At 40.6% G+C, this 26,931-nt stretch overlaps 1 protein-coding gene across 4 annotated transcripts in view; it reads left to right on the plus strand.

Annotated features, from left to right (window-relative positions):
• flrt1a (fibronectin leucine rich transmembrane protein 1a) overlaps positions 1–20,798 on the plus strand; it is a 43,423-nt gene extending 22,625 nt beyond the window's left edge. Inside the window, exons 1-3 of one of the 4 annotated variants that reach the window (XM_005931966.3) lie at positions 1,424–2,181; positions 4,816–5,075; positions 16,661–20,798. In XM_005931966.3, coding sequence (XP_005932028.1) covers positions 16,738–18,792 — 2,055 coding nt within the window. In that variant the 5' untranslated portion in view covers positions 1,424–2,181; positions 4,816–5,075; positions 16,661–16,737 and the 3' untranslated portion in view covers positions 18,793–20,798. The other 3 variants (XM_005931967.3, XM_005931969.3, XM_042224822.1) reach the window with 3 other exon arrangements.
• Positions 20,799–26,931: the final 6,133 nt, after the last annotated feature.

Raw genomic sequence — 26,931 nt, forward strand, 5'->3', positions numbered from 1 at the left:
GGAGATTTCAGCTTGAAAATTGGAGATATGCAACCCAACCTGTGTGTCAGAGCTGGGACTCAAAAGGTCAGTTAAGTGTCATACCAATGATAGGAGGAATGACAAGATGTGGTGACAGTGCCAAGAGGTTTAGTGCAGGAGGATGGTTTATCTGTGTCAGGCCTCCTTGGAGAGCAGGATGCACACTCTTATGGGATACCTGTAACAGTGTTTGCTAAAAGCTTAGGAAAAAATGGATATAAACCTGGCCTTCCCCGTTTTGAACAATAAATCTTGCTTTCCGTAAATTTGATAAAAGCTTTAAAGACTCGACTAAGACCTGTCTCAATTTTCCTTTTCTTTAAAAAAAAAAAGACTTCTAAATTGAACAAATTAACTTTATTGTCTGTGCTGCTGCACAATTTCTGCTGGAGTCGTGTCTCCCAGCAATAAATCACAACAGTTATTATGATTAAACGATTGCTGTCCTCATGAGTTCATTTGTAGCTGTCAAATGTTGGTTACGTTCTGTGATGTAAGCTGAACAAGCCTCTGCGTGTCCGTTTGATTTGACTCTGTAGGCACCGGTGCCACCTGGCATGGAAGGTTGTTAGTTTTCAGCCAAACCATATAATAATGATATACTGGAATTAAGTCATCCTTGTGTCCTTGTCTTGTCTCGTGTGTATTACTTTCCCTGGAACACTCTCTCACAGTCTGTTCTCTAAAACCTAAAAGAATTATGGATTTGATCAACTGGTCTCTGAATGCTATTGACACCCTTTTCTCAACGAGAAGTCTGGGCTCGGGAGAGCCCGAGTGCCCTGGAGGGACTTTCCCTGCCGATACATGATGGACGGGTGGCAGAAATGGAGGGTCGTGTGCCTGGCGGAACTGTCGATCGAGGACGCTGCAGACATCTACCTATTCGGAACAATGATAACAGGGTTCCTGCTGATCGGAGCTGGCTTGGCCCTGGCTTATCGGAGAATTAAGAAAGCGGAACCGACTGTTGAAACCCCCCCAAGGCTGCCCGCTGGGATTGAAACGATGGGACGAGGCGTGACTTCTCAGAATGGGCTCACTGAGTGCAGCATGGTTAAGACCTTGGATGAGCTTACAGCTGCCGTGAATACTCAGAATAACACCTCTGAGCATATATTGGGCTACATCAAGGAGAGGTCTGCTCAGAATAACACCTCTGAGCGAAAGTTGGATTACATCGTGGGACAGCTCACTGCAGTCGTGAGTTCTCAGAATCGGCTCTCTGAGCACAAGAATGACAACACCACGGAGCGCAAGTTTGATAACATCATGGAGAAGCTCGTGGTTCTCCAACGGGAGATTGAGAGACGAGTGTCGGAGTGTTAAAGAACAGCTTTGAAATTCTCATGAGCTGCTCGAATAAAAGAAAAATCAACAACATCAACAACATCAACATCATAATGCGGATATCCTCTCGGCGCCAGCTGTGGGCTCAAGGCTGGAGCCGAACAAAAACTCCCTGATAACGACTGTGTGTTGACTGTTCTTCCCACTCTATGGAAGGCCACCTGGGTGGGCTGGTAGACTGTTTACTTAGCCTGATAGTGCGAAGGACACTGTCTCAGCTGAACTATGGACATGCACACACATACATTTACACTGATAAGCACTCACACATCCCCCTTCCCCTTCCAATGCCTTCGATGCTTGTTGCCTCCTGGGAACACGAGGCGGGTCTGGGCCCGTGCTGGAGAGTCGGCACAGTGGCAGGATGGCTGCTGTGTTGCCTGGGATTACTCCTCACCCCCTACCCAACCCTGTTGCTGGTCACGCGCTCTGTAATGTTGTACTGTGGACGTTTATGTGCTTTCTGTGCAGAGGAGTTTTTTTTGCTTCCTGTTCTCATGCTGTCCACCTATAGCCCAGCATGAGTAGAGGTCTCTTTTTTTCCTCTTGTACTTTCCCATTGTAGTGTACATTTCAGTGTTTTTTCTGTAATGCAACCATTCTCTAACTTTTATCCCATTGTGATGTCTGTGTTGTGTGTGTAAGGTCGGGGGGTGGGTTCATTCCACTGCAGGGCAACCTGCCACTGCATGTGGCAAATAAAATTTGAACTTGTACTTGAACTTGAACTAGTTCAGGTATACTGTCTGCCCTGCATGTTAGATATCTGGCATCTAACAATCTGCCATCTGGTTTGTTTCTAGCTCAGTGGTAAGATTATATTTCTATACATTTAATTTGTGCCTCGGATCTGTGCGACATATTTATCTGTATCAGAGGTTTTCAAACTGGGAGGGTGCAGCAGAGCCACAGAGAGAAGGAGAAGGAGGAGGGGAGGACTCGTGTAATTGTAAAATTTTCCTGTTTAGTCTTACTGGTAGAGTTATTATAGTTTTGTATTCTCAAATTATTTTTATTTTATTTTGTTTTGAATTATTTTAGTTTCTGTGAATTTCCTGAGTGGGTTTGCTCGTTTCAGTTTAGTTTTCATTGCTTGAAAATGTTTAGTTTTTGTTTAGTTTTTATTAGTTTCAGTGTTAGTTTAAGACTTTATAATTGCTATTGTATGAAGGGCATGTGTCAGAGGCAAGATTTAGGAAAATCAGCATGAATATTACAATATAAACACAACTCTTTGAAAGAGGTTGACTCACAGTTTTGTAGACATCCAAAGCCTCAATAAACACATCTCATCAGCCAGTTTGTGATAACAAATGTCACCAAATTAACAAATACCAAAAATAATTCCTCTATATGTTTTTCTCACAAAATCATTTCAGTTAGTTTAAATTTTCTAAAAAGTTCTAATTTTGATTTTTTTTTTATTAACTAAAGTGTTGTTGTTGTTTTTTATATCTAGCTTAATTTTTTTAGTTTAGTTTTAGTTAACTATGTTAACCTTGGTTATTGACAGGTAAAATATTTTATTATGGTTGACCTGTTCTTGTTCTAATGTGCAAAATCATTAACATAATAGAAACTGCATAATTGGACAAATTAGCTGGGATACCGTTGTAGTGTCGATGCAGCACAGTTGTAACAGCTGTTGTTATTTCTTCATGTGTTTTTCCTCATCTATCTTCCCTCTTCTTTACCAGCCAGAGAAAGACTGCTAACAGATTACAAGAATGCCCAGCTTTTAGTTTTTTGGCAAAAAGTGGGCAAAAAGTAGTTAGACAAACTAAAAATATTAGATTCATATTTTCACTTATCTTTAGAAAGATGGCAAAGATTTTAGTCCCTCTTTTGTTAACAGCACGAGCATGTCTGTGCTTAATGATACAAAAGATTAGGGTCTAATGATGATGCCACTTGTACAATTCTACCAGACACAACAAAACTGAGAATGTATAAGAAATGAAAGAGCATGTGGCATTGCAGTGTGGCCAAATTTAGCCTGGCATCAGTATCAGTTGGGGTTGTAGCAGTGACTGTGACACACAGCTCACAGAACCAATTAAGACACTTGGAAGCTAAAACTCCCACTAGCTTTAATTATTGTCAAAATCAGTCTCTCATAAGTCACAACTTACTGAAATTCTAACACAAAGAGAAGAAACACATTTTCAGATCGTGTCACTCGGTTGACCGTTACAAATGAGCATGCTTAAATCTGCTTCAAAATCACAGAAATCGATCTTTCACATAACTCCGAAACACTTTAAAAATTTTATTCTCCAGTTTTGATCAAAGTTAGAACCCTTTGACTTACATAACAGTCATTTGCCGACTTGTAAACCCAATTACAAGCAGCAACTTCTATATTCTACCACAAATCCCAACGCTTGGTTGATATTTATTGAAAAGTATGCATAAGACATCGGAAGCATTTCCTGGATATCAAATTCCTACTCTGTAGAGACATTTCTTTGTTTTATAAAATAGACACAGTTTGTTTGCTCTTGGCAGAGAAAGTGGGGCTCACTTTCAAAAACACATGCGTGTTATTGAAGGAGATAAAGATGACAGTCCTATTACCGTTTATGTTTTAGTATTTCTCTCAGCGTGATGAAGATTAGTGATTTGTAATTATTAATTATCAGAATTTAGTTGGATTATTTCAGGTGCTGATTCTGACTCTGAGCATGTGCAAAACACTGAAGTTTAAATTTCTTTGAAAACATCTGTGCTACTCTTAAGAGTTCACTGTGAAAGAGAGTAGCACAGAACTAATTTTAGTCGGCACATTTATTAAGAGGAAGAGCGAAGGAGCAGTGCTTCCCTTCTCGTTTTACAAGTCGGATCAGATTAGATTTGGTTTCACGACATGAGAAGTAAGCTGAAGTGAGATGGCGTGCTGTCTCGTGTCACAACGCAGCCGTGAGAAAGAGACGCGATCAGCATCAATGCGACGCAAAGACGGAGAGACAACAGAGTGGAGCTTCAGAGGTGGCTGCTAGTTGGGAGCTTCAAATGCCATTTACTCCTTTACAAAAAGAAGGTGTGACAGAGCTTTAGGAGGGACAAGTAACAATTTAGTGAGGTTAGAAACAAAGATGTGGAACACGTCACACAATTCGTCAAACAGTTTCTCTACAGTTTCTCATCCGTCACCATACCGAGGCGATCATCCTTCCTAACTGAAAGAAGCAATCAGTTGGATGGAAAATCAAGTGAAAGGAAATGAGTCGCTTAAGATCACAGACTTTATATTTTTTATCAAATGCGATCAAAGTTGGGTAAATGAAGACCAGATAACTCACTCCGCTAACCTAGTGTAGATGAGGAAAAGTAATAACGGGATATGTAATGCAGCTCCAGTTTAATCAGAGATGTGACACTTGAATGACACTGATGGCCGAATGTGCTCCATTATGATTTTCCTCTCGCTCCCATTCTCCGCAGAGCATAGATTTGAAGTCAGAGGTGACAACTGATCCACGTCAAAGCCGAGCATAAAAACACGGCGGAAAGAGCTGTTCCTAAAAACAGTGAGAACGCACTCCTACACGCCGACATCCTGCCTCAGCCTCCCAGAGTTTATGGACCACATGCCGACAGGAGCCCAAGGAGACTCAGCCTGGGGACTTTGAAGGAATCGTGTGGGGAAGAACGGTGCAAATGATACAGCTGCACCTCCTTCCCTGCCAGCCTCGCTTCAAAAAGTAAGCTTTATGGTGTGGACTTTCTTTTACCCTATCTTTAATCTAGATAATGCTTTTAGCTGTTTCTTGATGTACTCAAATGGAATTAAAGCATCGCCCTCTGTGTTTGAACTTGTCTGTCCTTCTGCTGTTTTATTTGATGATTATTTGTTATGCATGTATACCTTGCTAATGCCCTTAGAACTGATTTAATTCTTAGATGCAGAGATTCAGCGAGGTGCTGGAAACATTCCTCAGAGATTTTGGTCCACGCTGACATGACAGCATCATACAGTTGCTACAAATCTTTTGGCTGCAAATCCATGATGTGAATCTCCCATTCCACCACATCCCAAAGGTGCTTTATTTGACTGAGATCCGGTGACTGTGGAGGCCATGAGGTGTGCCTAGAAAATATCTCCCAGCATCCTGAACTGTTGATACAAGGCAGGCTAGAGCCATGTTTTCATGTTATTTATTCTAAATTCTGATCATACCATCCGAATGAATTTTGTGTTTAAAAATCCATGCAAATTGTAGCCTCAGCTTCATGTTGTCAGCTGACAGGAGTGTTACCCGGTGTGGTCTTCTGCTGCTGTAGTCCATCTTTTTCAAGGCTCGATGCGGTGTCTGTTCAGAGATGCTCCTTCGTTGGTTGTAAAGAGTGGTTATTTGAGTCACTGTTGCTTTTCTGCTCAGACCTCTGACCTCACGAAGGCTTTTTTGTCCCAAGAACAAAATGCTTACACAAATCCGTCTGGCACCAACATCTACAGATAGATAGATAGACACGTACGTAGATATATCCGTACATTACAGATGAGAAACAGGCACATTTTTCTTCTTTTATTAAACAGAACCTTTTTTTATCCATGGTTAGAGGAGCTCTACCTTAAGCTAAGTGCTGTTCTTGGTTTTTCTTTTTTCTCAGTGAAACTGAAGCTTGGCACTGAGGCTCAAACTTAATGTAATACATTTTAACCCCATCTAATGTGATTCTAACTCAATGGACCTTTGTATTGGAGCAACATTTTAAAAGCATTTGCCTACAACAGACTCACTTTTATAAATTGAACAGAATTACTTGCGACTGTCCCCGACTGTGATTTTCTTTCATCCTTTAGTACTTCCATGGAACCCCACCCCCCACTGTGGTTCAACTAAGTGTTGATATTTATTGAATTTAAAGCCACAGCAACAAACTGAGCCAGAGGAACACCTTTACTGCACTACCTCTTTTTCAAATGGTGGGAGTAATTAAATAAGACATAAATGCAGCCATTAAACAAACTAACACTTATCAACAGTTAAACAGTGAGCAATAAAGCTCGATTATCCCCCCTCATTTTCTCGTTTTGGGCATGAGGCCAAACAAAGCAATCAGTAAAAGTCTCTCTAAAAGCCAGCCCCCATTAGCAAAATATACTAACTTGCTACCTTTGGTCAATGCTCTGAAGTGAGCTGCCTCTCGTGAAAGTGGAACGCCAACATATAATTTTCATGGATATAGCTTCTAAATTAAGAATAACACAATACCCTTTGTGTTTCTAACTCAGTCTGACCGGATTTTGTGGGGGTGAAAACGAGGTCGCGTGGAGTCATAAAAGAGCGAAAAGTTTCGAAAAAACTGTGCAAGGCATCTTGGGATTCAAAGCAACTTTTGCTTAAGATCCGAACACTCCCACAGCTGATATTTCATGCAGCAGAAACCCACACACACACTGAGAAGTCAAAGCGAAGTGTACACTGCACAGGATCTTTTCCGGGCCCCGGAGGCGGCCTGTATCTATTTATCCACTCTAATTTCTCATATGGTGAAGGATAAACTCAAACTGCTTCAAGTGTGACAACACAAAATTGTATTTATTAAGAGAAGCCTGCTTACTTATACTAGTTGTTTTAATCCACCACTGCAATTTAGTCTCACAAGACGATGTTAGATGCTTTTAATGGCTCTGTAATTAATTTACTGCGTAGCATGGCTGCTGTAATTTTCTTTGGATGAAGTTTTATTACGCAAAAGTGGATTGGTATTTGCCAACATATATTACTTAAAGGAAAAGCAAGCATCTGTTTTGCTTCACATCCCAGTTTGGACGATATAAAGACTAATAGGCGAACCGTGCACTAACAGAAAGCGACGTGGAGAAAAAGAAAAAGAGAGCGAGAGAAAAAAAGCAAAAGCAAAGGAATTAACTGTGCAGAAAAAGAACAAAGTCACAGAAGGGAAGATGAAAGCATTATGAAATGTAGTTGATGTAGGCAATTTAGGACAAGGGATTTAATGACGTTTGTGAATGCGGCACAGACAGCCGACATGGCAGCCAAACGTGAAAGGACAACACAACTGTAAAGGCAGGCATGATGATGAAGCAAAAGAAAACTGGGTCTCAGTCAGCCACTTCATTGTTCCCACCAGAAAAATGCGACAGGGAGAGCAAGGACGAAAGCGGCGCCTGTGTCTTCTAAGCGATACATAGAGCTGTTCGGTTAAACCAGCGCAGCCTCTAATTGAGTCCTTATATTTTGAGGTCGTGCGTGTAAACAGGAGCGGCTTTATTTTTTTTAAGTATTGTATAGAGTCTGACGAATAGAATGTGAAATGTGTGGCAATGTGTAGGTGAGAATATAATGATTAAGCAAAGGAAAGGGAAATGAGTCATACAGTCAACAGGCAAGTAAGAAGATGAGATAATGGCAGCAACATGTTGGAAACTGACCTATGATCAACCCAGCCAAGGACTATAATAGATGAGTTATTCATCAGACTTTCTGACTCAGAGTTCCTATTTTGATAGATCTGAAGTAGGATGGCATTTTTATTTTGAAATGTTGAGAAGTCCAAGGACAAACTGTACTCAATGCACGAATGTTCTCAGGCTGTAAAACCATACACGCCTGGGTTTTCTCCTCTTTATTTCAACACCACAACACTAGAGTAATGTATTGTACTGAGGGCATATTGCACCTAATTTACATTTCCCAGAATCATTTCTTTGTGTTACACTACTATGACATGGCTAAATACAACATTCACGTCCACACAGGGCTGTAAAAATGCTTCTGAAAATCACCAGATTGCCAAGCATTTCTTCAGCTTTGCAACAACATAATCACAGTTCCTGCAAGATCATCATCATTTCTTCACCGACACCAGTGTAGTTACCGCTCTGGTGACCTTAGCCTCATACCAATATCACCGACGTTTGCTTGGTAGTTAAAAAAAAAAAAATCAGTTTTAAACCAATCTTGAGATCATTAAAAATGTAACGATTTACACATACTAATTAACAATTGAATGTGATCTTGATACATAGTATGCAGGATGTGAAAGACTATAAGTGAAATAGTCTCTGAATTTAGCTAGCTCATGTTAGCTAAGATCATAACAGTGTTTAAAGTCATAATTTGGACACAGTTTTAAAAATCAGTCTGCACTTAGGCTTCAACCTGGTCTTGTGGAATTTCATATAAATTATTATATTTCTGCATAATGATGCAAAACAAAATACACTTTGTCTGCAATAATAATGATAACACTTAAACAACTGGCTGCCATAAACGACTTAAAGTCAGAGCATAAATGCAAACAAAGTAACACTATCTGTGTTCCATGTATGAACAAAGTGCAACTTTTTTGCCCCTGATATTCATCCAGAAACAGAAAAAATATTCAGAATTGAAACAGAATTGAAGAATACGAAATAAAGAACGGTCATACATTTAGTTAATAAAGATAAAAATGTAAATATGTAGTTTTTGTTCTCTTTAATAATTACAGCATGACTATGCATCAGCTACAAGACGTGTAGACTCATGTAAAATAGTCAGTTTACACAGTATTTGTCACATTACTTTAGCAGTTTTTAGATGGCTGACTTTTATGTTTACAGGCATGTTCAGGTCTTGTTGGACCTCCACCATGGCCGCCAGGCACAACCTAACAGTCCTGTAAAGGTGTCAGGGATACAGAGAGGTTTTCAACTGATGTAATCGTTTTCTATTTCCTCTCTTATTTCTGAGGTTAATTTTCACCCGAAGGCACAATGTTGTTTTGTGGCTCAGCTGCCCGGGCCTCCCACCACAGCCCTGTATTTATATTGCAACTTATCAGGATTGAATTCAAATTTAACCAATTAAGCTAACCAATCTCACTGTCTCTCCACCTCTCACAAATAAAAAAAATCCAATCAGAGTCCTAGCTGAAGCGTGACAAACACAGGCTGACTCCTTGACTCAAAGGCAGACGATAAATTTGCCTTTGTAAGTCCCGTTTGAAATGAGTGTTTTCTCAAAACGGAGACGCTGGCCCTTCTCGTGTTTAAAGACTTTCCTCTATTTTATGTAGCAGAAAGATTAAAATCAATGCAAATGATTTCAGAAGCCAGTGAGGCCTTGATCAAACACTGCATTATGCTCACTGACACAGACGTGACACATCTAAAGTTTATTTCCCAGATACTCTGCCAAGCCAACTCTGTCTCAGTGTCTCATACATCAGTGTGGCAGAACTGCATCTGCATTAAAATATAGATATATGAAGAGATTTATTTTAAATAAAACTGTAGATCAGATGCGTTTACACTAGATTACTTTAGTAGATTTCATTTTTTTTTCACAAAAAAAACATGAAAATTTCTGTTTGAGAACATTTAAGTCATTTCACATCAGAAAGGAAATTTCTGTGAAAAACTATACTGTAAAAGGAGACTCAATAGACAAGCCAGAAGTTTTGTCCTTGGGTTAGAGACATTTTAAGACAGATAACTGCCACCTAAACAATCTGAATGAAAATCTATGGCCCTCTAAAAGTTAATAATTTACTTTATAACAGCCGAACCAAACCCATAACCCGGCCCCGTTGATGCATTGACTGAACCTCAGAGTGGAACGTCACCGCTTTTCCCCCCCTTTTTTCCCAGTGTCAGGCATATCTACGTGATGGGATGAGCCAGAGACATTGATCATATTGGCACGCTGGATTGAGCTGTAAATGAAGCCATGGTGTAAATCTTTGTGAAAGTGTATTAAAAGTATAAAATGCAGGCAAAAAAAGCTGTTTGAACATTTTTTGGGGGGTGGGAGCAAAGCCGTTTATTAAGTTTGACTAGTTATTTTATACTGAAGTTGTGTTATGGCTTTTTCCAATAGACTGTATATACAAGATGGATGTACCCACTTTAATACCACTAACTGGTTTCTGGTGCTCAGACTTTGAAGCCTCAATGTTAAAAGTTTTTACTGCTATTATGTTTGTTTTTTGAAGCCAGCTGTTGTCATATTTAGATCCAAGAAGTGCTGAGAAATGCTATTTTAGCATCATGGCAGCAATGCTGTCTCACAGCAAGAAGGTCCTGGGAGTCCAAAGACATGCACTTATTGGAGTTATGTTAATTAGTGACTCCGTGATAGACTGGGAAGCTGTCTGGGGTGTAGCACCTCTCACCCTGTGATAGTCAGGATAGTCTAGAACCACTTCTGTTTGACTGTGAGTTGGATGAGTAGAAGAGAATGGATGGAACACAAAGTTATCAGCCATAACCAGTAAGGTTGGTTAGCAAGTTGCATCCAAATACTTTATAGGTGCAAGGACACCCACAACAACAACTAATTAGCTCTAGGTATGTCATAGGATTGGTGACAAAGTCTGTCCTATAGCTTTGGTCCAGAGGGAGAGAAGTTTAGGTCTCAAGAAAATTCAAACTGGTGAACAGTTCTCATGAACTGGAATATTATCCAAAAACCATTGCTGCTTTTTGTAGCAGGCTGTATATGTGGTTTTAATTCTGTTCATTTGAGCTTTTGATGTTGATATTTTAACATCTTTAAAGTTAAAATTCTTACATTATCCTTATCTTAGTTCGGTCTAACATTTTTTCAAGTCTTTAAAATGTTAAATACTCAAGGATGCTAGCATGATAGCATAGGATTATGAACAAAGAAGGATTTGGCAGTTAACTGAAGCTTAAGATGTAAGCTTCAGTAGTGTAGTGGGAAACCTGAAAAAATGACTTGACTCAAAGTAACTCCGAAATTAATTTAACTGTGAAATCTAGCAGTAGATTTGTTTTTTGTGTGGACAGGATGTGATCAGCTGACCTCTGCTGCTGACTCCATTGCATTGTTGCTGCTCTCGAGCCCTAGGAAGTGTAAAGGTGCTATAAACACCTCAGTTTAGCAAACAGTGACCATGAACTTTACACCTTGCTCTTTAACATAGTCTGTTACTGTGAGTTTTACTACGCAGCACACTGCACACTGCACACTACCCAGCTGAGCCCACACTTTTATATTATTCTTACACAATAATGCAGCTGAATAACATAGTTAGTATTTTTCAGTTTGTACAATAAAAACATGTTATAATATGAAATAACAAGCAACACGTCCTGTACAGATCTAATATCAGATTAAAGATCTTTAATCTGATATTAGACTCAGGGCATCTCACTCAAGCTGAGCTGTTGGTAGATTTAAGCAATAATCTTGATCTTCTATCCTCACTTTAACATATCTCTCAAAATAAAACAAATGTACTTTTAGTAAGTGTTAGTTTGTGTTTGTTGATATTCATTGAGGTGTTTAAAAATCCGATTTCAATTAAATAAATCAATAAACTTAAAAATCAATGTAAAAAACAAACAAAACAACCCATAATTTATACTCACTGCCCATCTGTAGAACTAGCTAGATATTTTGAATCCTGGGTATTCCCCTGTTTATTAGACACCTCATTGACAAAGGAAATATTTTGATAATTTGTGGTCATGAACTACAGTTTTGCTAATTTAATTGTGACTTGAAAGCTGACCAGCACTGCTGTCCCTAGAGAGACACCAGTAGCACAGCTAAACATCTTAAGCTCTCTTGGATACAGCAATTCTTTTAGAAAGTGCTTCAATTATTAAGTCAAGGATATTTTTTGCAACTGTTGTTGGTAAGGCTACGAAGTTCAATTCAGTTGACTCTATTACTGTAACACCCTTAAGAAGCTGGTTCATACCATTGATCAGGGTTAGCATGCATTACATTTGAACCAAAATCCCCCTGAAATCCTGTCAACATCACGGGAGATTTGGTGTTACCTTGTCACACAGCGCAAGAGCATATCGCTGCGAGGATCTGTGGCCCTTTTGTTAATGCTGAAAGGATATACCTGTAATCTGGCTGTCTTGAGGAAGAAACGCTGAGCCAAAATAATTCAGGGGAAGTAGCTACAGTGAAGAGGACAGAGAATTAAACTGGTGGCCCGACAGTTTAATTCTCTTTACAGTGCTGTAAAGATAAAACACGTTATAGTGCTGTGAAGCTATATATCAAATCTTTCTAGGGTCCCGTGAGCTGCATACCCACCCGCAAACAAAACCCTGGAGATGAATCCCAGGCTATGAATCAGGTGAAGCACTCTGTAGCTACCCTGCAGCTTGTATTATTTTGCAGCAGCATTTTCTCAAATATATATGGGGTAAAATACATGGTATTAATTATTTATTGACATGTATTTCATTATTCCTTTAAGATATTTAAGGGAATGAGATGCCAAATGCTGAGTTTGTGAAAGCGTCACAAACACAGAGCTGAGTAATGAAAGCACTGGACTTTTTGTTAGCGAAGTGTCCAGATTTATTTAAGCATTTTTAACAGTTATTTATCTCTTTTACATGATGTAGTGTACAATATTAGTATAGCATCTATTTTCTAGTGGTCTTGGAAGAATCTGGAGCTCCTGAACATAAATCCAAATTAGGGTCATTACAAAGCTTAGACCCTCCTGCTGCGAGGCAATGGTGCTAACTGAGCCACCGTGTCGCTTAACATTTATATAGGTTATATACACTGGGCCTTTGTGTCAGCAGCTGAGATAAGAAATGGCTGCACGCAAATCCAATCCTTCCGTCATGCCAGGAAATCGGTAAACATAAACAAGGAAAGGGGAAAAAAGTATGTTGGTGTGGGGCGAATCCATTAATGCTGCCTTAGCCTTTAATGTGTTGCCCAACCTGCCTCTATGACATATTCAGAGAGGGGAGGTTGATAGAAATTTAACAGGATTGTAATGCATTGGTTTCATTAATTAATTTATAATGAAATTGTATTACGAGCTCCAAACACATTTGATTTAAAAATATGCCAGGTGTATAGCTAAATTACATCTTGCATATGTTAAAGAAGCAGAACATGGAGTACAACAGAGATTTATTTTTTCTTTTAGCTTTGTATAATAGAATATAATAGAGTATAAGTGTATAATCCTCTAGCTCTATTTCTACGCAGAGTCATATAAACCTGCTGCAACCTTTAGGATTTGCCTAGCAGGCCATGTTTTTCTATCATGATATCAGATGTTTTGAGTTCCTTGTCATCGCCCTAAGCATCATGCTTTGCGTCATCTTTTCCTTTCCCCGTGTCCAATCTGCACATCTAAAATGTTCTCCATGTGAGATAAGCTGTGGACCACTATTATCGTTTCACCGCCATTAGTGAAGTGGGTTTCCTTATACGTCAGCAGCCACTTTGGTCATCTAAAATCCACTTTTGCAGATGTCTCAGTCCTATCCCTCTGTGAGGTCTTAATGGGGAGATGGGATTTAAAGGTCTTGCACACAGCTGCTTTCTGTCACTCCCCCTCACCCTCCCCTCCGTCTCTGTTTTTCTATTTATTTATTTTATTTTTTATGTAAATCGATCTAGTCTTGGGTTCCAGATTGGGGGGTTGTTGTGTGTACTGTACTGTGCCTGAGGCGGCTGGCTGTCTGGCTAACACATTACCCCACATCCCTGCTTTACTCCCCACTATAGATAACTGAAATTTAGACAACCATATAGATTGTCCACATGTGGGTTAATGTTTTTGCAATTTGATCCTGCTTGGATAGACAAACACACAGTAAGCATTCACACATGCACAAACCCAAATAACAGTTGTGTGCTCTTTATGTTTTTATGCCATTTTCTAATAGGTGCAGACAAGTGAGCAACCACGAGGCAAAAAGAAAAAAAATGCTGAAATGTGTGTTTGATATTCTTTGTGGCACCTGCTTAATCCAGAGAATCACAGCTCAATATGCTCTATTAATCCCACTGGCTCTGTGCACCACTTCAATCCCACACCACATCTATCTTGTTTTTATAGGGCTGACCCAAATACTCCAGTGTTGAAGAGACTCACTGCTGAAGCTCTTGGGATTCAAAAGTCATCCATTCTTTAGCACTACTCTGCCTCTCGCTGTCTTGAACACACAACCTGCACGCGCTGGAAAACCCAACACCAGAATACATTATACTATAGTCATAAAAATGAATCAATATCAAAGTGCATAAAGTAAAAAAAAATTCAGCTTTTTAAATGTTTTATTTCACTCTTCAGGTTCCACTTAAAGTGCACTGACACCACTTTGCTGTGTCAACAGGACTGAAGAGGAAATAGGCTCAAAAAGGGATTAGTGAGTAGCAGTTTAGCTTTGAATGTGAATATTTTGTGGAGCTCGGGACACAGAGCACAGATGTTAGTCTCATTTCATATCTGACAACGTGTCATGAGAGGAGATGCTAAAGGACAGTATAGTAGAATAAGTCCTAAATAATGCATGACAAATGCATTTTTTTCCTTCCGCTTCTGCAATAATCTGCCGTGATAAGGGCTATAAATGTAGAAATATTTGAACCACATTTGAGAGGGTTGGGAAAAACAGTCTAAATGTATTTCCAAGTTTCTATTCAACTCATGAAGACTGAACTAAGAGAAACTGTCCAGAAACTGTGTGCGGTTTTTTTTTTAAAATATCACCCTTCCCATCTATAGAAATTCAATTTTTTTTTGTGTGACACTTTCTGCTGCAGCCAAGATATAAATTGCTTTCAGCCTAGTTCAATCTCAGACATCCACTTTTTTTCTGCTTCACTCTATGTTTTTAGTGAAAGTATCAAATGGTTACAAACATAAAAGTGTCCAAATAGGCTGGATATCTAGACCTTGAAGTTCAACTGGAAATCTAACATAGTAGTGAATTATTAATGCACTCACCTGTTAACATCTGCCACTCTTAGAGGAGAATAAGTGCAATCTTCCCTTTGTGAGAAAACAAATATACAACATTTGGACTGAAAAGTGAATTAATTCTCCTAAACCTAAACATTAATTCTCCACTAAAACGATCCCTGACCTGCCACAGCTGAACAGTTGTTCAGCTGTGGCAGGTCAGGGAGAGGCATGTGCTTGTCCTTTTTTTTTTTTCAAACAGTGGTTCATTACACTTGAAAATGAGTGAAATGTCAACAAAGTTTGTCCTTACAATTTTCACTGTTTTTGTAAGAAACATGCATGCATAAAGTTATCTTTGCAAATACATGTTTAACAAATTCAGCTTGCAGCAAATGTGTCATTTGTTTTGGTTCATTATGGTGCCGTCTAACCTACGCTCTGTATGAAAGCCGACTGGCTCTGGCAGATCACCTCGGATTTGTGAGGAAATCAATACTACAGCCTGGCTATATGCTGCTGCGTGGGCCTTAACGTTCTGACTAATGGCTCTGGTTATTGAAGACTGTGATTGGCCCAAGTTGTCACTGATGGTGTTGCAATTTAGCGGTTTCCAAATCTCCATCGTCAATACTGTGCTTGACTGTTGTGGTGTGTCTTAGTTAGTCAGTAAAAACAAAAAAGAACCCCCCCCCCCCAAAACAACAACAACAACAACAACAAAAACAAAAACTGGGATGCCAGTCAAGGTCTGAGTACAGCTTCCCATTGCACAGTTATGGTGACTGCAAATAGTTAATTAGCTGTCACATCATCTGCATCCAGCTACAGAGTATATCTTTCCATTCCACCTATGATACATAACTCAATTAAGCAGACATGATTTTCAGAGAAGTTTTTATACAGTTCCTAGTGCCATTCTGACTTCTTCATGACGTTAGCTCAAGACTAAAACATGTCCTTCCTTCTAGATAATGAAAAGTATCTCCAGATCAGTCTAGCTAATACAGCCATCTGCTAGCAACTCCTAATGGAGTTGGAGTATGGAGCCTCTCAACAGCTCTTGAGAGGAGTCTCAAGATTTCATATTTACACTCAAGGTTTAATTCAAGGTTTAAGCTTGAATTTGTCACTTCTGTTGTTGCTTTTCCTGAGACAAAGTATTTACTCTCCATTGAACTTTCAAAACAGCGGACACAAAAGTGTAGTTTTATAACTGTCTGTAATCTTTGATTATTGTTGCTAATTCAACAAAATGATTGTTGGCTGTGCAGTTGTCGTTTTTTTTTTTTTGTAAATCTTGTTGGCTTTGGCTCCATGGCAGAATGTTGTGAGAGGCTCTGTTGGGAATCCTCACAGATCCATCCATGTGTGCACATCCCCCCTGATGATATGATTGTTAATTGTTGAAAAAAAAACTCTAAGTGTTGTTACTGAGTGCAAGATGTCTCAGTTTAGACACAATAATTGTAGCATATTCCGAGATTCTATTAATGTTTAGGCATTAGACGATTGAAGTACAGCATGAAGCTTTTTAATATTTCTGAGCTCATTAAAGTTTTACCAGAACAATCTACCAATTCATTTGTGCATCAGTGCTAACAGTTAATTTCTCTTTGTCTTGCAGGATGGAGGTCACAGGATTCCAGCTCCCTGCAGTGATTTGAGGATTAACCACACCCTTGGGAAAGAGAGACAGTGCTTATGTTCACCATAATGGCACCTGTGTGTGCAGCCAAACTAAGGGCTTGGCTCTTCATGCTGTTCATTTGGTTGACACTACATACCAGCATGCTTCAGTTTGCTGCAGCCACGATACAAGGGTACCTTGGAGACACAGATATGACATGCCCGTCTGTATGCAGGTGCGATGAGGACTTTATTTACTGTAATGATCGTGGTCTGAACTCCATTCCATCGCTGCCTCCTTCTGCGTCCGTCCTGTACCTTCAAAACAACCACATAAACAACCCAGGCTTGCCCATATCCTTGGAGCACCATCTTGCTGTCCGTGTGGTCTACCTCTACGATAATGAACTGGATGAATTTCCCATGCACTTGCCACCATCTGTGCGTGAACTCCATTTGCAGGACAACAACATCCGCACTATTCCTCGTACCGCACTAGCTAGGATGCCGTTGTTAGAGAAGCTCCACTTGGATGACAACTCAATTTCTACTGTCTCTATTGAGGACCAAGCCTTTGCTGATAACCCGCGGCTGCGCTTGCTTTTCCTTTCACGCAACCACTTGTCCAGTATCCCCTCAGGCCTGCCTGCTTCTCTGGAAGAACTCCGTCTAGATGACAACCGGATCTCAACTATCCCAACCCATGCCTTCCGAGGCCTGAACTCACTTAGATGTCTTGTCCTGGATGGGAACCTTTTGGCAAACCAGCGCATTGCTGATGACACATTCTCTCGCCTTTCCAACTTGACCGAGTTATCTCTAGTCCGCAACTCCCTCCAGACCCCACCTGTCAACCTACCCAGTGCCCATCTGCAGAGACTGTCTTTACAGGATAATGCCTTGACTCATATGCCACGTGGTTCACTGGATGGCATGCGTAGGCTGCAGAGGCTGGATCTGTCAGGAAATAACCTGACCACACTGCCAAAAGGACTGTTCAAAGATCTAGACAACCTGAGTCAGCTGCTGGTGCGAGGAAATCCTTGGCACTGTGGCTGCAACCTGCGCTGGCTGTATGACTGGCTGCGTGCCCGTGGTAACTCCATCACTGTCAGAGGTCTAACTTGCCATGGGCCTGACAGGGCGAGAGACATGTCTTTGATAGACCTGACAAGTGAGATGGAAGAATGTGAGGTAGTCAGATCAGGGTCCAGAGAAAAAGGGGGCATAGGTGGAGCTGAGAGCTCGACCACCAACACTCCTCCACAGGGTTCTCTCTTCACCCTTCGTTCAAAGCGTCCAGGTTTGGGGTTTCCTGACTCCGGGCTAGACTACACTCTTAGCAGCAGTGGTGTCGGGAAGAGCCTGGCCCTGAACGTGAAGCCTCTGTCACACAATAGCATCCGGGTCACCTGGAGTGTGGCGCAGCCCAGCTCTTCCTTTAGGTTAAGCTGGCTTCGACTTGGAACTGGGAACACCATGGGATCAATCACAGAGACCCTCGTCCGGGGTGACCATCGAGAGTATCTGCTTACCTCGTTGCAACCACGTTCTAACTACATCATCTGCATGGTGCCCCTACCTGCCAGTTCAGAAAGCAAAGGGATGATTCCTGGAGATGTTGACTCCGATGAAGCTCTGGTTTGTGCAAAAGCTGAAACGTCAGACATCAGCCCAATGGAGGAGGAGGAAGGTCAAGACTCACGGCAGATGACAACGCTACCCCTGGCAGGGATCATTGGTGGGGCTACTGCCATGGTATCTTTGGCTCTTATTTTTGGTGTCTTTTGTTGGTATGGACATAGGACTGGACATTTGTGCACCCGTGACCACTATACTCGCAGCAGCTCCAGAAAAAGTAAAACCTATGATGATTACATCGAGTCTGGCACAAAAAAGGACAATACCATCCTAGAAATCCGTGGCCCAGGGTTCCAGATGACGCCAATGGCTGCTTGCCAGCCAATGCAGCCAAAACCCTTACGAGAGGATTACATCATTCATACCATATTCCCCTCCAATGGCACTGGCTTGTATAAAGGTACCAACAATGTTTCTAATGCAGGACATGGCTCCAACCGTGGCTATAGAGAAGGAGGAATCCCAGATATAGACTACTGTTACACATGATGTACTGTACCTGATTCTCTTCACAGTGTTATTGGTAAACTGTATAGATGCACAATATCCCTTCGCATGGACACTGAAGCACCCCTCTGTGCCTTCTTCTTCTGGTCTCCCATTCCAAATGACCTGCTGTTTGCTCAACTGAGAGTAGTATATGTGATGAACTGGAACTGGAACTGTGCAGGAACAGTTCACTGCAGGAAGCAGCAGCCAATGCTCCAGGTGTAAATGCACAGCTGAGTGTTTTCTTCACCATCTTAGTAATGGCCTGTGTATGTTTCCTTTTCTGCTCTTTCCCTGTGACATGTAAGCAAAGAATGTATCCTCTGTGGAAAGGTCAAACTTAGCAAACTTAGCAGGTAGAGTTCCTCTTTCACACACGGGAGCCACACCAGTCAGCTCAAGGACCGGTGAGAAACAGACATTTTTGGTACTCATTTCCTGCTCACCGGTCATACACAGTATGTAGTCTTATCAACTCATTGTTCCAAATGCCTCAACTATATTGATGTGCCCTACCAGCTATCCAAGGAAAGGGCTTTGTAAAGCTGTGAATTGTTCGATTTCAAACAACCCAATAACCACTTGTCTTAAAATAGGCTTGTTATTACCTTATTAAGTAGTTGGCAGGGTGAAGATCTTATAAGGGCTGGTCAGCCTTGGTTATAGCTCTTGAGGTCATTCACCTGAGATCAGTATTGTAGTGCTGCACCGGATAAAATGCAGCACGAGTGTGTAGATAATTTCCTTTGGTACCGACTGGGCTGTGTTTGAAAAATGCTTTGCTATTTTTTATCAGTGGTTTGTTTAGTAATGAAATCCTGCACAGCTCTCTTTATTTATTTATTTTGTTCCCAATGTGATGGTTTTTGTCTCTGCTAAAACAGCTTTTTTTTCTTTTCGCCCCCGTGTTTTTCATTATTGATGAATCCCAGCTTCTGATGAAGACTGTGGCTTTGTTTCTTCTAAACAAGTGCAGAAAATATACCGATGGCTGTCTCCTGGTTCATGTTCTGTTAAAACCAGCAGAGTGAATTCTTGATTGTGACTATTCTTAACATTATCTCATTTTTAAAAATTAGACTCCGCCCAAAGACTAAGCATGTCAGCCTGCTGAGACAGTAATGATCAACCTCAGTCCTTCTTTTCCGATGTTGTGCCTGTGTGCGTCACCTGTGACTTCAGTCGGTGGCTTTTGGTTGTAAAATGTTTCTCCACATTCTTAAAGTTAAGACAGCTTTTGGTTTGTTTTTTTCAAAGCACCCAGACTGAACAAAATACTAATGTGGAGTCTCTTTGGGGAGGCAGACTCTTGCGAGTGAACTTCAAAATTTGAGGGCAAGAACTGTGAGCGCAACTGAGAGTTTAAACCGCAACACTGTTGACCTACACTGTGGGGCGGCGGCCAAGCTGTGTGGGTGGGTGGATGGACAGGTTGGGCTGGCAGCAGGGTGACTCCTTGGCGATGGGAGTTCATTGATGTTTGTTTTAGCAACGTTAAAAGGCCTCCACTCGATCCACCTCGTTTATTACTGAGCAGCACTAAAAATGTAAATGTATTAGCACTTAGCAGGGAACAGGGATAAATGTAACGACAGGCACGGGGAGACGGAGGGTAAAGAAACATCTCCATGCGCTGACGAAGACGCAGGATTGATGGCTCTGGCACAGTGAGGATCACCCATGCATAAATCTGTTTGGCATATTAGCTTCTACCCTTGGATTTAATATTGTCCATCAGTTGTTTACCACTGTGTTGCTCTCAAAGGGGACACCAATTGTGCTTCCTTGACTATTGTGTCTGGCAGAGTTTTACACTGTTGTCAGACAATATGTCAGTGGAATGTAATTATTATTTTGCACCCAGAATCACCGGCTTTAAACAAATAACATCTTACTGGCCTGGCTAAATTTCGTTTCGGGGAATGTTGATATAGTGTAATTGCTATTTTATATGTGGGTCTATTTAAGATGCATACTTCCTCATCATTTGTATAAATAAAACAAAACAAAACAAAACATGGCCACAGTCACATAAATATTTTTTCTGATGAAATAATAAAAAGTAATGGTGCCATTACTTTGCGTAAAGAAAAAATGAAAAAAAAAATGATGTGAACCTGAAAAATATGTGGACTTTTCTTTATAAATTCATCTTCAGAGGGGATCAATAAAAGTTTTATAATCTTGTTATTACTGCAACCTATCATTTACCTTATGCCAGGGGAGCCATTGGTGGGGAATAAAATTCTATTTGAGCAAGCTGGCTTTTATGCACGAATTAGACCTACATTTTTCTTGCATTGGATGAGGGCGCCGAGTACTCCTGGGATAATCGGCTACTACCTGAGTTTGAGGTAGAAAGAAGAAAAGAAAAGCAGAGATAAAATGGAGCAGAGAGGAATCAACAAGCTGCTGCCCGCAGTGACTTTATGTTTGCATGCAGCCTGGAACGCCACAACACCGAATGTGCTCAACTCTAAATTAACAACTTCATCAAAACACTTCAGATGAAACAGAGTAATCAGTCTCTGCTGGGCTGACATTTTAGTCCAGTTGAAGGACTTTGAGCATCAGCTGGATGCCCTTCACTTACCTCTGGATTTCATCTGCCTGATCCAGCCTCTTGCTAATTTAGTCGAGAATAACAAAGATGTTGCATTTGCAATACAAATTACTGAGTCAGTCAATTAATGATTAAAAGATAACGACTTTAAAGAGCAACACTGGGGTGAAAAGGAGCCTTTGGTTGAAAGCATATTCAACAATACCCAGGATCACAAGAACCTGTGCCCTTACAGCACGAGGCAGTGGTGCCGTGGTGTACTAGCACACTTTGTTCACTTTCACATCTCTGCAGAAACTTGAGAAAATACACCACTGGACAGCAAAACCTCAGGAGGGGTAAGTTGTTCTTAAAGAAAATCGCTAATTAAATTCAACTTTTTTTTACATAGCGCCATATCACAAAAGCAGTTGCCCCAGGGTGCTTTTATTGTAAGGCAAAGACCCTACAGTAGTACTGGGAAAAGCCAGAGTTAGGGGAGGGAGAAAAAAACATACAGTTTCAATCTTCCGTTAAAACAATCCCCACATCCACTCTGTGCTTGTGTGAATGACAGAAAGCACAGTGTTCGCTAGTTCTATTGTTTCAAGCTGCAGACCGTGAAGAAACAGTGCACATTTACCTCGTTTGCAGGTAACCAGTCTCCACCGATTGAGTATAAATGGAGAAGCTATTAGCAGCCTTTGTAGACCCGCAGTCATGTGGAGTTTGACTCTCAAAAGAAGGCTTATCTCTAATGTCTTTGGTGGACTAAAAACACCCCACGAACCTGACATATGCAGATATTCCAAAAGAAGACACCCTCCTTTTGTTACTCTGCTGTCGCAGTTTGGGGATTTGCTTTCTTTGCCTTCTTCTATACTGCTTCAGTTTCTTGCTGACACACATTTGACTGCCACAGAACTGCAGTATGCTGCTATTTGTTAATGTTTATGCCCATGGGAGTGCAGAGGGTCTGCGAGAGATTTAATGAGTGTTTCCACAGATGAACAGAGTGACAGCTGTTGCAAAGCATTGTGAAGAGCAGTATCCTCCAAGCAGAATAACAGAAGTTGATTGGATTCACCTCTCCTTGACATGCTGTTGCTGTGAGTCAACCTAATAAAATATCATTAATGCTTAAAAATATACGTTTTATTCATACTGCATCTCTTAGATTCTGAATGACACTTTTGAACTTTACTTCTCCAGTTGTCTTTTCCCTTTGGACAGGTATAATTAAAGTAAAGCTTGCATGTTTTATTAATCAAAAACAGCTAAATGCATTTGGAACACAAAGCAAGCCTGGTTTTAAAGGGAAACTCTATCAAGTTTTCAATGTCAGTTGGGTTTAGAAATAAGTGAGCCTTACCATACGTCCACCAAGGCTCACAGACTGAAGCTACATTGGCTGCTACTAGAGCAGTATTGTTTTAAAGACTTAAGTCGAGCATTTTAGCTGTCATCGTCATGTTTTTCTAAACCATGCATCTTTTTGCAGCTCCTTGTAAATCACAAGATAGCCAATGATATCCATGGCCCATTAGCTACCACTTGAATTAGCAACTGAGACCAGCTCATTAAACTCATTAGGAGAGGAAAGATTTCAGTACAGCTGGACTTCTACATGCAAGTAGAGCAGTTTCCCCCTGCTGGCTATTAAAAAGAATGCAGTTTTAAAGCTAGGAATGCAATGCAATGCGTCACAGAAACTGAAGCAGGGGTAATTCTAAGGGTAAGGATTGATTTGGAAACTTGCATATAAAAGAATGCAAGAGAGAGAAAGAGGAGGCCTACTGAGCAAACTGGAGCTCTAACACATTAAGCTGTTTTAGAAATACCTTAACCTTTGCAGGCTTTAAAGGAGAGCCATCACTTCACCTTATATCACCCAGAAAGGCTTTACTGCCAACAGTACAGATGTCTATGCTGCTGATCTTGGACTGTGCACTCCTTCTTTTGAACAGCTTTTGTGCTTCTGGAAATGAAAGAGTATCCTATTGTCATGGTCAGCCGGATCACAATTCAAATAACAGTGACCTGAAGGTTGGGCCGTAACCTATTTCTTGGCTCACTTCTAGACGATTTAAGACCAGTCTCTGTAAATCTCATTGTGTTCTTGCAAAAAAATGTGAGGGGAATGAATTATGAGAAATACAATATTGAAAATGAGGCCAAAGGGGGATATGGCAAGGGAATAGTGGAGATAGTGGAAATGTTGGCGCTGGGAGCTGTTGAAGAGTCTCAAAGCAGATGGGCTTGCTTGGTTTCTAATGCAGACGCTTTAATAATGTTTTCACAAGACTTCAAGAGTTAAGAGTTGATCAGTCTGATCATCGTAGATAGGCATTATATAATACTGCGGGATTTTGGAAGGAACGCCTTGTCTAAGCTCCTAAAATCCCGAGGCATGACCTTGTTGATTCGAACAGTGCAGACACAAATTGTACTGATGACTCTGCAGGTGAAACATTTTCCTAAACTTTTCTAATTTTGTCTTCTTTTTCTTATTAAAAAAAAATTGTTCTAGACTTCAGTGCGGTGCTGTAGCTGCAACTCTGCACTAAAGATGACACCCATATCCAGTCTTTGTCTTGTTTGCCCGTATTCACAAAATATAATCTAACACTAACACCGATGTGGCAGCCAGAAATCACAAACTGTCAACAAAATTCAGCGGTATGACGGTTTGACAGCCAAAATAACAGAGATTTGAAGTGCGTAGATTAAACTTTCCTCATCTTAGAGGCAAGTGATTTAAGTGACTATCAATTGGAGCAACGGACAGAGTTGACTGACAAGGAAGTGGTGTTAAAGACATTTGACAATGTCCACTGTCAGCTACAAATCTCAGCAGAACTCAATATAATAAACAGCTCTCACCCTGTGAGCTGGTGTAGAAATTTTACATAAGAGCAGCAAAGGTAAGATGGAACATGTAGTACTACATGCATCAGCAGGGACCTAATTTTGATGGCCCAGAAGGAAGGACCATTGACAAGAATGTCGCAGGAAACCCTACAGTACTAACTCCTGGATTGCCAATTCCCTCTTGACACTGATGGTGCTCCAGCAGCCTTGGTGTCAGCAAACAAACAGACAACTGCAGATTGGGAGCCAGACATAATCCGTGTCCCAGAGGGACGTGGCTGAGCTTGTTAGCTAGGGCTTACTGGTATGAGTGTGGAATGAAGAGGATGTCAGTGCTTTATAGGAATTGCTCTATATCTTCTTGAACCTGTCTTGACTTCAGCTGAGCTCTAATGCTGGTTCATCATTGAAGCTGCATACTTATCCAAAGTTATGTAAAAAAGCACAAAAAAAGAAGGTTTTTGTTGTTGTTTTAAACATCTTACAGCATGCTCTTTTTTGCAGTTACCCTGTGACTTTAATTTATTTAGGTAATAATGCTTTAGATGTTTTATTACTGCACGATGATCTTACAGCAATATTACATTAACTCACTCATGTTGTTCTCATCTGTTTCAAGGTTTCAGAGGCAGTCGCTCAAGATGCTCAAACGTTCTGCATTATTTCCTTGCCTTGCTACTATTAAGCTTGCATTCTTTTTAATTAGCTAATGTGGGAGATAAATGGAGACATAATGTCTGTGCGTAGGTGTGAGAGATTTACTTCAGGAGTGGATTTAAGCGGAGCATTATCAAAGACAAATTTGCTGCTGAGCAAATCTACTGTAGCTAGCATAACATCTGTTTGAAGTGAGCTATTTATTCTGGAGTGGTAGTAATCACTGTGATGTGGCTCAAATTACTGAGGTGCTGCTCCAGAATGGAATAAAATTACATTTTGCCAACCAATTTAGCGTGGCTGTTTCACAATTAGAACAGGAGGATATCACTGACACAGTTGTTCTATATTGAGGTCGATAGTAAATACATTCTATAGCAGCCACTTAATAAAACTAATACAATTACAAAAACGTATATGTGCATACTGAAGAATTTGTGCAACTTGGAGAGATTAAGTTTTTGGCCTTTCTTTATGAAAAACATCCTGCTTAATAGGGACTGGACCTGATGTGGGCAGGTGCAGACAGGCAGTCAGACTATATTTGGCTCAGTGTGTGAGCCAGTGCACTGGATTTTGTTTTAAGTGCACTAATGAAGAAAATCTTTATATTTTTTCAATATTTCTAGGAAACTGGGGTTTTGTTTTTTTGTAGCAAGGATGCTATTGTGTGATTAACTATAGATTAACTATAGAATAGAATTTATTCGATTCCTTTACAGGATGAGCTTTGTTCCCCCCAAAATGACGATTATTTCAAAAATGACACTTAAAACTCAGCAGTCAAAGGTCATTGTTGATGAAATTCAAGGTGAGTAAATGACACTTTCATTGTTTTAGCTTGTTTGATGGCCATTTTAGCATCTATTAGTTTTCAGTAATCTGTAGCATGTTAGCAGCAATACTCTGCTTTAGCAATGTCCCTTTCAGGATCATCAGGTCCAAATGTCAGTCTGTCCAATACGTCGGTTTAATTAAAACCTAATATATTACAGAATCCTCAGTGGTTCTTTCTGTTCTAACATGCTAAACTAAGGTTGTAAGTAAGGGCTTGTATTGAGTTATGCTATACATCAGCATGCTAGCACTGTACTTATGCATGTTAGCATGCTGTTAGGATTTAGCCCAAAGGTTCCTGGCTGGTGACCACAAACTGGTAATTGTGGTCACGTCACTGTTTAATCTTAATGACAGCTGGGAAAGTGAAATTTTCTTAAAGTTGCAATGTAGCTGAACTGATGCTAACAAGCAGTGAATTTTTGACCTTTCAGACTCACCACCACCATCATCACAGTATAGCATTAGTCTTGTTAAAAGATAGCTGCTTTCCTCTTCTATATGTTCAGTCATTTATTGTTTTTTCATCTCTAATTTCTTTCACATTGTTTACGTGATTTCTTCACATTGCTTGTTGGCTTCTATAGGATAATTAATTTCTCTGCTAATCTCATTAAGACATGTGACTTAAAATCTGCTTCATTAATGACCAATGAATGCCAGGGATGTAAGCACAGACGTCAATTCCACAAAAAGGGCGTTGTGTAAAATGTAATTAAAAACAAACTATTTTTCAATTTTATAATTTAAATTATTTTTTATTTATTAGATGACAACTTTCAGAAGCACATTTTCTATTTGATCAATAAAGCGGGAATGAGGATCAGCACCTCCAAATCTGAGGCCATGGTTCTCAGCCGGAAAAGGGTGGAGTGCCCACTCCGGGTCGGGGATGAGTTCCTGCCCCAAGTGGAGGAGTTCAAGTATCTCGGGGTCTTGTTCCCGAGTGATGGGAGAAGGGAGCCGGAGATCGACAGACGGATTGGGGCTGCAGCTGCAGTAATGCGGACGCTGCACCGGTCCGTCGTGGTGAAGAGGGAGCTGAGTGTAAAAGCGAAGCTCTCAATTTACCGGTCGATCTACGTCCCTACCCTCACCTATGGCCACGAGCTGTGGGTAGTGACCGAAAGAACGAGATTGCGGATACAAGCGGCAGAAATGAGCTTCCTCCGAAGGGTGGCTGGCCTCTCCCTTAGAGATAGGGTGAGAAGTTCGGCCATCCGGGAGGGGCT

Source organism: Haplochromis burtoni, unplaced genomic scaffold (genome assembly GCF_018398535.1).
Source record: "Haplochromis burtoni strain Fernald_Lab_line unplaced genomic scaffold, NCSU_Asbu1 Contig_152, whole genome shotgun sequence".
Taxonomy (NCBI): domain Eukaryota; kingdom Metazoa; phylum Chordata; class Actinopteri; order Cichliformes; family Cichlidae; genus Haplochromis; species Haplochromis burtoni.